The sequence below is a fragment of the Hoplias malabaricus genome, chromosome 12, assembly GCF_029633855.1.
Source record: "Hoplias malabaricus isolate fHopMal1 chromosome 12, fHopMal1.hap1, whole genome shotgun sequence".
Taxonomy (NCBI): domain Eukaryota; kingdom Metazoa; phylum Chordata; class Actinopteri; order Characiformes; family Erythrinidae; genus Hoplias; species Hoplias malabaricus.
The window spans coordinates 11,750,006-11,762,714 of NC_089811.1; the positions used below are offsets into that span (position 1 = coordinate 11,750,006).

Consider the following 12,709-nt stretch of genomic DNA (forward strand, 5'->3'; position numbering starts at 1 on the left):
TCCCCTCGAAATAGGGCACCTTCTGGATTGTGGGATGTCTAACCCCTACATGTCCAGTAGTAATGTAATGGATCGATCATTCCTGTTTAAGGACAAGGTAAGGTAATATATACATAAATAATATTTTTTTTGGAATATTTGTTGCTGACTGGGACATTTAAGTTGTCCTAGAGGGTGGTTACATCACATTATAGTAAGAATTGAAGCTCAACCTCCCTCTCCAATTTAGTGTATGGCTAACACCAGAGAACTGCCCACCGTCACCACATGTCGAAACCCCACCTTCCCGAGCAGAGGGCTGGGATTTATTGGTGGGAGAAGACTCTGTGTGCTAGTACGCTCTCATTTGGTTGGAGGAGAGTGCTGTCAACCATTGTGGAGCAATTACGTCTGCGAGGAATGGGAGGGAAAAGAGAGCGAAGAGTCAGAAAAAAACAAAAACAATCCGCCCGGTCTGCCATCTTGAATACAGTACAGCAGCCTACAGTGAGAGCCACTTGAGTGAAGGCAGCGTATAGAGACGGAGGAGAGGAGGAGGAGGTGGCTGTTGATTCAAAAACCACCGTTAACAGCCGAAATAAGGCGACTGAGCCTCGCTGTAAACCGTCGGGATTGTGTCGAGAGAAGTTACACACGACTTGGCGACGTTGTTGTCAACGTTATTCTATCTATTTCGTTGTTTCGCTGTCTTCTTTCGCTGAAGTGCTGAAGTTGCTGCCGTTGGATAGCTGGCCATGCTAACCGTCGCCCAAGGAGCCGACTCGGGCAAGAGGACACTCTATATCGGTCGAAACATCTCAGCGACGAGATTTTGAAAGACCTTTTGCTTTTCTCCCAGGCGTTGGAAAAAAGAGGTGAAAGGGAAAAGTGGACGGATGTTATAACGCCAAGCCAGAGAAGGGCAGAAGAAAAGGGGGGAAAGTGAGGGAGAGAGAGGGGGAATGTTGGATATGGCACGTTAGCCATGTTAAGCTTGTTTTCCCTGTCAACTTCAGCCGAATTAGTGCAGTGAAGTCCGGGTTGGCAAGAATAACATTAGGTGGCCCAATGCTCAGTGCATTACTAAGTTTATTTGTCTCGTTTGTAAAGGCTTCTAACCTGTAACCTTCTCATTGGGCCAAGTAAACTAGTGCTACGTTATCCACGTTATTATCTACCTCTCTCAATGTTAAGGATGGTTAGGTGTTTCTACAAGCGAGACTAAAGGACTATTCTTGGGTTTCTGAATGCTTTTCTCTGGAAAGAACTGTGAACATTTTATTTTGACTATTATTATTTGATCTACTGTGGCCAGTTTTCATCAATAGGAATGAGAAGTGGCCCATTTAACATTGCCGTATAAGTGGTTATTCTAATCCAGCAGGAGCTTTGAGATTTTCTCTCTTTTTGTTACAGTCTTCACTCACATTTTCCCAACTGCTGAGCTCAGAACTGTTAATATGGGATTTGTGATTAACCATATACTCAAAGTCCCTCGCTAGGAATACATTCACTCATTACTGAACTCTCCTGAACTGAACTGTCGCTGTTTTATGGTCTCTTCCACGCTATTTTCTGCTGGGACTTGGTTCATATAAGACCATTTTAACCCTTAAGAGGATTTCATCCTTTCATTTCCACATCAGAGAATGTGTGACATGGATTTTTAAATGAGGGAGCACGCATAAAGAGGTTCGAGGGGAAATTGCTCGAAGCCGCAAGCTGTTGGACAAATAACGAAAGGATACCAGTCTTGAAAGGAAAAGAATAAGAAGAAATGGGTCCAGCCACAAAGCTTGCTTTCGGGGTGTTCCTCATCACTTGTTCCTCAGGTGGGTTTTCACTCAGGTTTGCTTGTGTTGCAATTAATATGATATTACTATTGTTTTTTTTTACATGAGAAATTCCATTATTCAACTTCTTAAAATAAATCACGCAGATGGATATCTTTTATAACTAGTTAATATAGCTGCTATATAGTGTGGACACATATTCAACTTGTGAATGGGACCAAAACATGTAGACTCTCCATGCTCAATTCAAAGTGTCAGCCAGAAGGGCTTAAATCCTCTAATATCCTAGGGATGAGAGGAAGTGGCCTTTGTGATACAGTGTTAAATCACCTAACATCAGCTATTGACTTCACATATAACCTCAGGATTATGTGACTAAATGGCAACAAATCCTCACAGAAATATTTTTGCCTCAATCCTTGAATTAAGGACAGGTATTGGTTGAGGGATTTTGTCCATGTATTCTAATCTATGGGAATAACCTATATTTGATATCATTGTTTTGATTTATGGGTGCACCAAAATGGCAGTTCTGGGTGGATGCACTTAATCAGGATGCAGATACCAAAACATTTATGTGAATGTAAACATTTGGGACTAGATACAACAAGAGTAGCATTGCATATTTACTTCATTGTCTTGTGGCATGTGCTAAAATATATTTTTTAGGGAATCTGAAGATACCAACACACTTTAGATATCATTTTGCATTTCCATTTTGATTCATCCAAACTTCCACAGAGACAGGTGAGAATCATTCAGGAGAATCAGAGCAGTAATTTGGGATTTATTTATTTACATGAATCCTCCTGAAATATTGTAACTGCACAGGTACATTTGTGCAAAACTAGCCAGCAACTATGGATATACAAATGCCCCGGTACTTGTTTTTTTTTTTTTTTTGGTGTTGAATTTTTTTTTTTGAAACTGAAAGCTTTTCAAAGCCTGTTGTATTTGTCAGTTTTTTTCCCCTATGTTAATGTTTATTAACACACTGAATTTCTCTGAACATTGTGGGTTTTATTTATGGTGTCACTGAATCAGGAAAGCACACAGTGTACTGGAGAACAGTGGGAACATACTCATGCGTGTGAACAAAGCCGGATTTCTGATGTATGTGATAATAACCAGTCTATAATTAATGTTCTCGGTGCTCCTGCATTTTTTATGGCTAACATGTAAAGCCCCCTCTCACCTCTCTGCTGGAAGCTTCAGCTGGTAGGCAACATTGATCATAACATCATCCGTTATCAAAGGAAGCAGGGGGTAACTATTTGATCAAACTGATTGGACCAGAGCTTAGATTTGCATGTGGACAGCTGATGGAGCGTGGATGGTAGAGCAGCATAGTGGACTTGCTGGAGGATGTTTCATAAGTGGCTATTTTTGTTGTTTTACTGAAGAAGTTTAGTGCGTGACTGTCCTGTTAAATGAAGCAGTGGATTTTTCTGTGCTTAAAAGGGAAATAATTCAATGAGAGCATGCACCCTCTGGCTTTGGCTTGGCTTGGCAAGGAATTACATATTAGTTTATTGCTTAATTTAGGGTTAATGCTCAGTGTATTCTCTGCAAAACCTCATGGTAAATATACAGGAGGGAAATTTTCCAAGTGATTGTGGACCTCTTTCATCGTGAAACACCTGAATAGCCTTAAGAACAGCTGACAAGTTCAGATTTTGACTGAAAAATTAAATGACAAAAATGCAACATTTTCCTCAGAGAGCAGAGATTAGTTTGTTTAGTGCTATCCTTAACTGTTTTGTAGACTAAGTTATGAATTAACCTAGAAGAATCAGATCTGATAACCGTCCTTTGTGAAGGTTTACAAAAGTAAGAGATAACATACTTTGGGTCCTTCTCTTGTAAGTCAACCAAGATTTGAGTTTGATGAATATATGTCACTGGGACATTCTGACTCATTTGTCTGTGGTTGCCCTGTGAATTTTCCGATTTCTCACTTGCCGTGATTTGTCCTGTCAGTGGTTTTAACACTTCATTTGGAGGGTACAACAGCAAGCATGCTGTTACTCAGGGTCACAGCTGAGAGCAAAACAGTGGGTTTTGTCAGTGGCTAGTTTTATTCCCTTTGAGAGAACTTCTTTTTTTCCTCAACTAGATTTCCATTGAGCAGAGACCTCCACTGGCAATAGAAGTTGAATGCAGTGCACGGGGCATGGTCTGGGAAAATGGGAATGTAAAGAGAAAGACTCTTGTTTGGAAACTCACATTCATATTTGTGTACAGATATTTCACTCTGCTATTCAATTGCTTAATTCTATGCTTGAACATTAAGTTAAGTAATGAATTATCCATTCAGTTCCATTCAATCTGTATTGTGTCAGAAATTCTGAAAATCAACACCGCATGCACTACACTTCCTTCCATCAAATCCACATCATAATAAAATAACTGCTTTTCTATTTATGAACACAAATGTGGTATTGATTGAAAGTTTAGAATCGGTGCTTTTGCTGCAATAAGCAGTGAGTGAGAAATAATTCATATTGAATTGCACAAAGGTTTTGTTATTTTTGGCAATAACTGGAACTTCTAAAGGTTAAAGTGAATAATGTGGCAGCTGTCTGTGACATTAATGTACAATGAGCAGGAGTGTAAGGGCATTTTCTTGCATCTTGGAGCTCTGCTTTTCCAAGCATGGGTTCTGCTCATTAAATGTTATCCCACCCAAGGTTTAGGTACAAGGTCATTAATCATGCTAAAATGGGGTTTGCAAATGGGGTCTCGGTAGCAATTTAGAACAGAAGTATAAGTGGGTTAAAGAGAAATCCTGCAGGTTTCAAACAATTTCCAAAGAATTCAATTACAGAGATTTCAACTAATTCTGAGTTTTTATAAGAAATGGTGTATTATAGAAAAATCTAATGGCTCTGATGCCTTATAATGGTGTTAATAGGAACCAGGAGTAGTAATGGCAGTGATTGTATATGTCTGAGTTTATAAGTAATGGTAAAATACTAAATAAATATGAAGATATAAATATATGAAGATAGGTTCTTATATAGCACTATATTGCTTTACAACACCTTGCATGTACATAGATAAATAACACACATCTTAGGCCTCAAACATCAAAACCTATGTCTCAGGTATTAGGGGACATTCCTGTGACCATTTCAGGTTTCTGTGGTTGCGTTTTAGAAGCATTCAAACGTTTAAATGTCTGGTTCTTATCTCCACCTCTTTGAAAAATGCTGACATAAATTCCAGCATTTCCCTATATTTAAAAAGGCCAGACGACCCACCCAACTAAACTCAAATGCTGCATGGCTAGCGGGGGTGGGCAAAAATGTGTTCCGTGTCATGATGACACAGACCTAGTCAATTTTTTTTTTTTGGAAAATACAATGCAAAGTTTAGCTAGTTTTTGTAACGGTTGGTTTAAGTTATTCAGATGTCCTGTTGTAGACATTAAACTTAGTTTGGTTTCATTTTGGGGTTTGTGGTTGTATGCTATAAGAGTAATAACAGTATATTACATCAATACAGTACACTAGTGCTCTGAGCCTAACCCTGAGTTTAAACATTTACATCATTTTTATTACCATTCATAAACGTATTGCTGTATTTACTTCAGTTTAAACAACAAAGACAAGTTCTGTTCTGAATTTATGTCTCATTTTGTACTAACCATGATGTTTTGAGTTGAGCATTTGAGAGCTGACAAGGTATTTCTGTTTGGTACAATGAGTTTGAATCAGACACAGAAGAAAATTACAGGCAACAGGGAGGACTTCATGATAATTAGAAGAGGTATTCATAATGTACACTGCAAAATGTGCTTCTGAGGCATAGTGTGAGGCATAAGTAGTGGGTTAAATATATGTATACAGATGTATTGTGAATTTTGAACACTGTAGGTTGTGTAAATATCATATCAAGGCTTGTTCATTTGGTATGCCTTTAAATGGTCTACTTACTCAGGCTTAAAAAATGTAGACATCTTTTTAATAAATACCTAATGACTGTGGAAATGTCACAATAAGCCTGTTTGTTTTTCTTGCCAGTGTAAATGTGAATGATGCTTTCTTTGACTGTTTAAATAGAGACTGTTACCAGGAAAAATAGCTGAATGACTGCTGAGCTGGCCAGTGCTTTGACTGTAGGAGTCAGTGATACTTTCTCAGACCTATCGGGAACATGGCTATCACTAAACAGTCAGAGGGGAAATAATACACGCCTGTATGTGCTGTGTGTGTGAGAGAGATTGTGTAGGCTTGTTTGCTACATTTGCATCCTCGTTAAAATCTGTTAGCACAGACAAGAGCCACACTTGTGTGTGTGTGTGTGTGTGCAATACCTTTGAAAAAATTGATTACATTTACTGTTCATTACATATTTTGATCTTAGGCTTTACTCTTTTAGTATGCTGTAGTAGCATTTGATCCTTGGTGATGCCTCGGCTGTTCAAGACAATTTGGTTTCCCTCCCTGGGTGGGTTCGGATGTCAATTGGTTTGACAGATCTGGGCAGTTGGCCCTCTCCACCTGCATGTGAGGCTGTCTCGTGGTATTTCATTAGCAGCAGTGTGAAATGAAGCAGTGGTTAGTGCTAGGTATCTCAGAGGAACCATATGATCGGAGGAGTAGCTTAAGGGGAACGGCTGTTGATTAGTTAGAACATGGTATGAAATGGCATAAAAAAGTTAAATGAATATTGTCATAAATCAAAGACAATTATCTGTGATGTGATCTGTGTTTACAGCGGATTGGAAAGAAAGTATCTGGTACTGTCTAGATGGAGATATAATTGAAGAATTGCTAGCCGTTCACTGTTAGTAATACGAGCATCTTTCCTGCAGGCTGAATTAAATGTGCAGTCCTTTTTGCCAGCACTGGTATTTGAGGATAGAGTGGTTTGCCTACTTTACCCTGTCCCAAAAGAGGATTTTCTCATATAATTGGAGTCTCTGTTGCTGCTGAACTCACCCCAGGCTGAAGTGCTCATATAGCTCAAATTAAAGGCATTCACTGTTCTACCACAGGAGTAATCCAGGTACAACTTTCAAGTCGATTGGCTCAAACAAACACAAGGTTTGGCATGGTTATTGTAAATGATTGCCAAGTGGACCAAAGCTGGGCAATTGCCAGCAAGCAAGGTTAATTACACGTTATTCATACCTCATGCTGCTTGTAATGAATCAGATTTACCATCAGGCATTGAAGACACAAAAGAAAAACTGGTTACTTTTACAATAGGCCTTGTTTTTCTTAGCGCACAAATTGAGATTTAACACTTTGTGTATTGATTTTTCATGTAAAAATAACTGGCTGCAAAAGCCTTTGTTTTCTTTAACAGATGTTCATGAAATACGTCTGCACAAAGTTCCACTTTTTTAGAGTACAAAAATAAAACAGCAAATATTAATTACAGATATGAACATCCAGTTTATTTGGTGCCTACGCATTACAAGTCTTGTTCTTATTATTGTTGTTTTGCCGATTGAGTAAAATCATAATGAAGTAATAACATAATTAATTGAATTTACAGTTTTATTTTTATTTTTATTTTTATAGCCAGGGTCCCAGACTTGTGCCAGGACTTGGCTACTTTGATTTTCAGCTACCTTGAAATCGGAAAATAGCGTTCCAGATATTAAATTGCTTTTGTTTACATTACTACCATACTATGTCATGGTAGGATTGGACAATATGACCAACATTTATATCACAATATATTTCTTAATTTTGGTTGATACAATTTCATTTCGATATCACTTTGAACATTTTTTTGTACTAAATTTTAAATTAAAGCGCTGAACTGAAGACAGTGCCCTGTATCGAACGTCAGTCAGTGACGGATGCTGTAAATAATGTATGTTGGAATGTTGAAAATGTGTTTAAAAGCCCTATCATTGTTATTGAAACATTTTACATTGCGATATATATTGACATTGAATTATTGTCCTGCTCTATGTTAAGGTACACTCATTGTTGACACAGACGTACGACAGAAAATGGAATGCTCTAGAGCAGCCACACGTCTTGGTTTATCATACCCAAAGCCAAGCATCAGCAAGTGAAGAATAAAGCCACTCAGCATCATGCTGTGGAGCAGTGGAGTTGCATATACGAATAGCCGATTAGCAGAGAATGGTAGTCACTCTTTATGACAGCAGCTCTTTTTGGCTTCATCTAGGGTGGAAGTATTAGTCCGCTTTGTCAGACAAAAGGTTTTCTTGATATTTCTATGTGTAGGCCCATGAATGGCACCACCTACACTTTGTGACAATCCTTGAAAACATTACGCAGTCAGTCATTTAGGGACACTGACTATTCTTGGCCATCCTGCTGAATGCTTCAACAAAAACATTACACCAATGAATAATGTAACTCAGGGTAAGCAGAAAAAAAGAGCCTAACGCTAATTGTCAGAGTGTTGTACTCAGCTCTTGCTTCAAACTGCGAAGGGATCTAATAAAGATGGAACTGTGCAATACATTGCAGACCCCATGCCTGAAGACTAAGCATAGTTTTTTTTAAAGCCTTCCACGTGCAGCTTTTTTTATTACACAGTTCCTCTGAGAGTACATAGAGGTAAATCACAGCAAATTGGCCTCAGTTTTAGTCAAAAGCTAAGTGTGTGGTGATGATACTTGTGCTGGTGGTTCGCCTTATAATGAATGCCTTATTACACATGAATCCATGGCCATGAATCATCAATTTCTTTTACAGCCTTGTGTATGGCAATATTTGGGCTCATTCTCCCACAGTTCAGTAATTATGGGAGTTTTTTATTGCCAAATATTTCAATGCATCTGACTACATCTGCATTCTATGAGTTTCCTCAGACATTAGGCAATAAGGCAGAAGATATTTTGCCATGAAAAGCTGTGTGGTAGAAGGAGAATGGACTAGAATGATCTTTATTGGTTTCTCATATGGCACTGTGCTGTAGACTATATCCACAATAGACTTGTGGAAGCGTACTGTCACAATAAAATCCCAGCATCACTATAAAAATGAATTGTATTGCTGGCTTTAAAAAAAGCCCAACAGTTTATACGTAGGCACAAAATGTACATTTCAGAATATTGCTTAAAGGCAGTGTCTACGATTCTGGAGAACTGCTGCTCTCTGGTTTGTTTATGTTCAGAAGCTCTGCACTTTTTAAGGTGGAAAGGTATGTTTGAGGAGAAAAAAACATCTGTTTTTTGTATGTGGCTGAGATTTAATGTATCTATAAGTTTTTTTTTTTTTGTTTAGTTTTGTATCAGTTTTGGTCTGTGTTTACTTTCATGCACTTAGCTATCTGCAAAATTTGTAGTCAGTTCCACTCAAAGTAATCGGAAACAGCAAAAATAAGTCAATATTACACACCCACGGGGCATCTTTATCTCTCTTCATGATTTTCAACATTTGGAGGTCTTTTCTCTGTCTAAACACCTCCAGATGCCTTTTCTTTGCCTTGAGCAGAGAGAGAAAAAAAGCCTAGCATATCAGACTGAGACTTCATATATATATATATATATATATATTTTTTTTTAAACCCATTTACAGGCACTGGGACTTCGTAAATACTGTAGACCGGTTTTCAGCACTAAAACAGACTTTAGAGCCAGTAAATGGTCCTCAGAATAAATAAAAAAAAAACTGTATTTTGATTACAATCATGAATATCACCTTTAAAACTATGAAATTAATTGCTTAGATGCTTGGGAAATGCATAATAAGAAGACAACAACCTTCCCAATTTTGGTATGTTTGGCCAATGTTTACCAGACACTGAGAACACACTGAAGGCCATCTATTTTACTGAAGTAAATGGGCATAGTTTATCATCCAGCAAATGCCTACATTAAAACCAATTCAGAGAGTGGCCAAATTGCATGACTTTGCGAGAGCTTTTCTTCATCAATCGAATGCCTTATTTTTATGGACGTCACGTTACACTCTTCAAGTCTCTATTTCTTTTAAAAGAGCCCTTCTTAGTTTGTGGTAACAAGGGCTGAATTTGAAAATATAGAGGTCCTGTGGATATAAGTGATAAATATTTATGTAGGCCTATACCACGGTTTATCAGGATTTGTAACCCGTTAATATCGATTAGAAAGCTTTAAAGGTTTAATGCCTGTCATTCACATGTAGGCAATGGAGGTTCATCTTTATCATCACCTTTTTAACCTTCTGTCATCCCAGATCATAGCTGTGGTGCAGCCTAGATGAGGAGCTGTGTATTTTCCCTTATAAAATTGATCCAGACAGCTTAGCAGGGGGCCATTATATATCCATGGCACTTTTTTCAGCAAATCCCCAAAACAAAGATTTTTGTTTTGTTGGGGATAATGCACATTTACTTCATAAATCCCCCTTTGTGAAGTCACACAGCAGGCATGCTGATGGGCAATTTGGTAAGCCTTGTACATTTGCGTGCACTCCGGCTATTACAGGATTACGGCTCATGTTTTTCAGCACGAGGTCACGAGATGACATAAACGAAGATAAAGAGGCAGGCCTCTGTTGAGGAGTCACTGAAAAACCTTTCCTCTTATTTAAAGCTTCGCTAGTCGTATTTTCTCATTACACTTGCAAGTCACATGCCCCATTCTGGCTGGAATTAAAAGAAGCTGCTGCTGTCAATCTGACCATTTAAGAAAATGCCAAGTTTGCTTCTTAAGCACTTTGCCTGTGAAGAATAGGAGGTAGTTATCTTAGTGTGCTGATATTTGGTGGATGCTAAACATTCTCAGATATTCACAAAAATCATTTAGAAATAAACTTGAACATGTTTATAGAGCAATACAACAGATTGGAATCATTGCACCATTATTGATAGTGATAGACTGCTAGTATTTCTTTATAACACTAGATAATCAGCTACATTTGAAGGAAATATGAAATCATTACCTGCTCAGTTCAGAAAGGGAGTGCAGCATTGGGCTAGTTCATTCACAGATCTCCAAATCATTAAAATTTGAATCATCCCCAGCTTTTACACATTTGTGCAGAATTGAAACGTATTCCTTACTGTTAACTATTGCTGTTGCTTGGGTTTTTTTTTTTTTTGGGGGGTTGGGGGGTTTCTTCCCCGTTGTCCAAGTATCTTTGCCCAGATTCAATCAGTGTCACTGGCTACCGCATGTTTCTTTAATGGCAATCGGGCGGATGTTTTTCTCTCTCAAGATCATATGTCAGTTTTGCTGCATGGTCTGGACCTCTGTGGTTATTGCTGCGTTATAAACGACTATTAGTTGCGTCACAGAGAGCCAGCAATGCTGCAAGTTTTACTGTCACTCTCCTGTTGGTGTGAGGTGCATTTGGTTTTACAGTTTAACATTTGCTCATTTGAACCAGAGCACATAATGCCTAATAGATGCACATAATCGTTCATGTCCAATTTGTCTTTTTATCTGCTGCTGCCAAATGACTCTTTTTTTAATCAGCTTTGCTTTGCATTCAGATGTGTTGGGCCCTCAGCAGAGGATTTGAATAGAAACGAACATGCCTTTTCTCAGCACTCTGGCTTTATTGCCATTCTTGATTGATAGCTTGACCTTGCGTCGCTTGGCAGCGTATTTTGATCCGCCTCTTGAAGTGGACTTCCATGACATAGGCAGGTTGTTAGCCGCTGATGTCCAAGATGCAGGTGCCTCTGTGAATAATTTACCACCAGAGTTGACCACTGCTGACGGAAGGGTTATTTGAAATCAGATGTGCCGCCTTTGTCCTCTGACAGTTTTCTTTGACCTGTGCTGTGTTTTGTCCACTTTTCTGTTTTGCATCCACAGCATTCAGGTTACGTTAGTGCAGAAAGACCATTGACCATTTCATTGCTTTATCCTACGGGTGTCCTACTGATTAATTTACATGTCAAATCCAGTAGATGTACCAGAGCAGGAGACTTGCTTAAGATTTGTAGTGGTTCAAATGCAATGGATCAAAAATTAATTGAACTTGATATAATCTAACTTAAATAGATTAAATATTTTTTACTTTATTTTCATAGTTTTTTTGTTAATTCTGTTAACGTGTCCGTAGTGTGAGTTCAGGTACTGTCCCCTTAAAACCACAATACCACACTAATCAGGTGATTCTGCACCATCCAAACTGCCACATGCAAGCATCATGAAGGAAAACCTAAACACCGAGGCCAACCGAGCAACGGAAGCAGCTCGTATCAAAGAAAAATACTGTGTCTGTCCTTTGGACATGTATTGATTTCAGTGAAAACATCACTGAAGACACACTTGAAACCCAATCATATGAACAGTTCATGGCTTCAACCTTATAAGTGCAACCTTATAAAAAAAAAAATGCCACACCTTTAAAACCTGGACATATTGACAGTACACACCTTGTCGGTGAACTTAAGGGGAAAAAGGTTAAACAAAATAATAGTTTATTAGTTCAGTAATCAAGGTAAAATGTTAAATAAATCGTGATATTGATTCGTGGTCATATCGCGCAGCACTAGCTAATGGCAAATTCAAATTATGTAAATAACCTTATAAAAAAAGATAATATTTTATTATGACACCAATAAAAAACCATGTCAGTTTTTTGTGAACGGGACCAGTGTATAATAAGAGCATAAGTATGAGGTTAAACTCAGCCAGAGTGGAGAAGTAAGTGTACTGATTAAAAAAAGATCGCAATCCCTGTTTCTGGTCAAATGCGACTCCCACTCAGACACAAAGACGACTCCCTTTTAAAACAGCTTGACAACTGCTAGTGACCAAATCTTCTCCAGTAAATCCAGTCTGGGATTTCCAGTGTGATCATTTGTGGCTGAGCTGACAGCACTGTGGGTTTGTATCACTGAGTGGACGAGGAGGCTTTTGTGCAACTTGTCTATTTTGCTTTTAGAATGTGAACTCAGATAGAGGCCGCCCAGGCCTGGGTTCAACACTCGTCTCAATGCAGGTGAATCTATTTTACGGCAGGGTAATGGTGGTTGATGTGGGTTTTTGGGGAGTGGGG

General features: G+C 38.5%; 1 protein-coding gene across 2 annotated transcripts in view; it reads left to right on the forward strand.

The window, feature by feature from the left end:
• Positions 1-466: 466 nt before the first annotated feature.
• acvr2aa (activin A receptor type 2Aa) overlaps positions 467-12,709 on the forward strand; it is a 58,791-nt gene continuing 46,548 nt past the window's right edge. For both annotated transcript variants that reach the window (XM_066686130.1, XM_066686131.1), the window contains exon 1: positions 467-1,811. In XM_066686130.1, the coding sequence (XP_066542227.1) occupies positions 1,757-1,811 (55 nt within the window). In that variant the 5' untranslated portion in view covers positions 467-1,756. The remainder of the gene's footprint in view (positions 1,812-12,709) is intronic.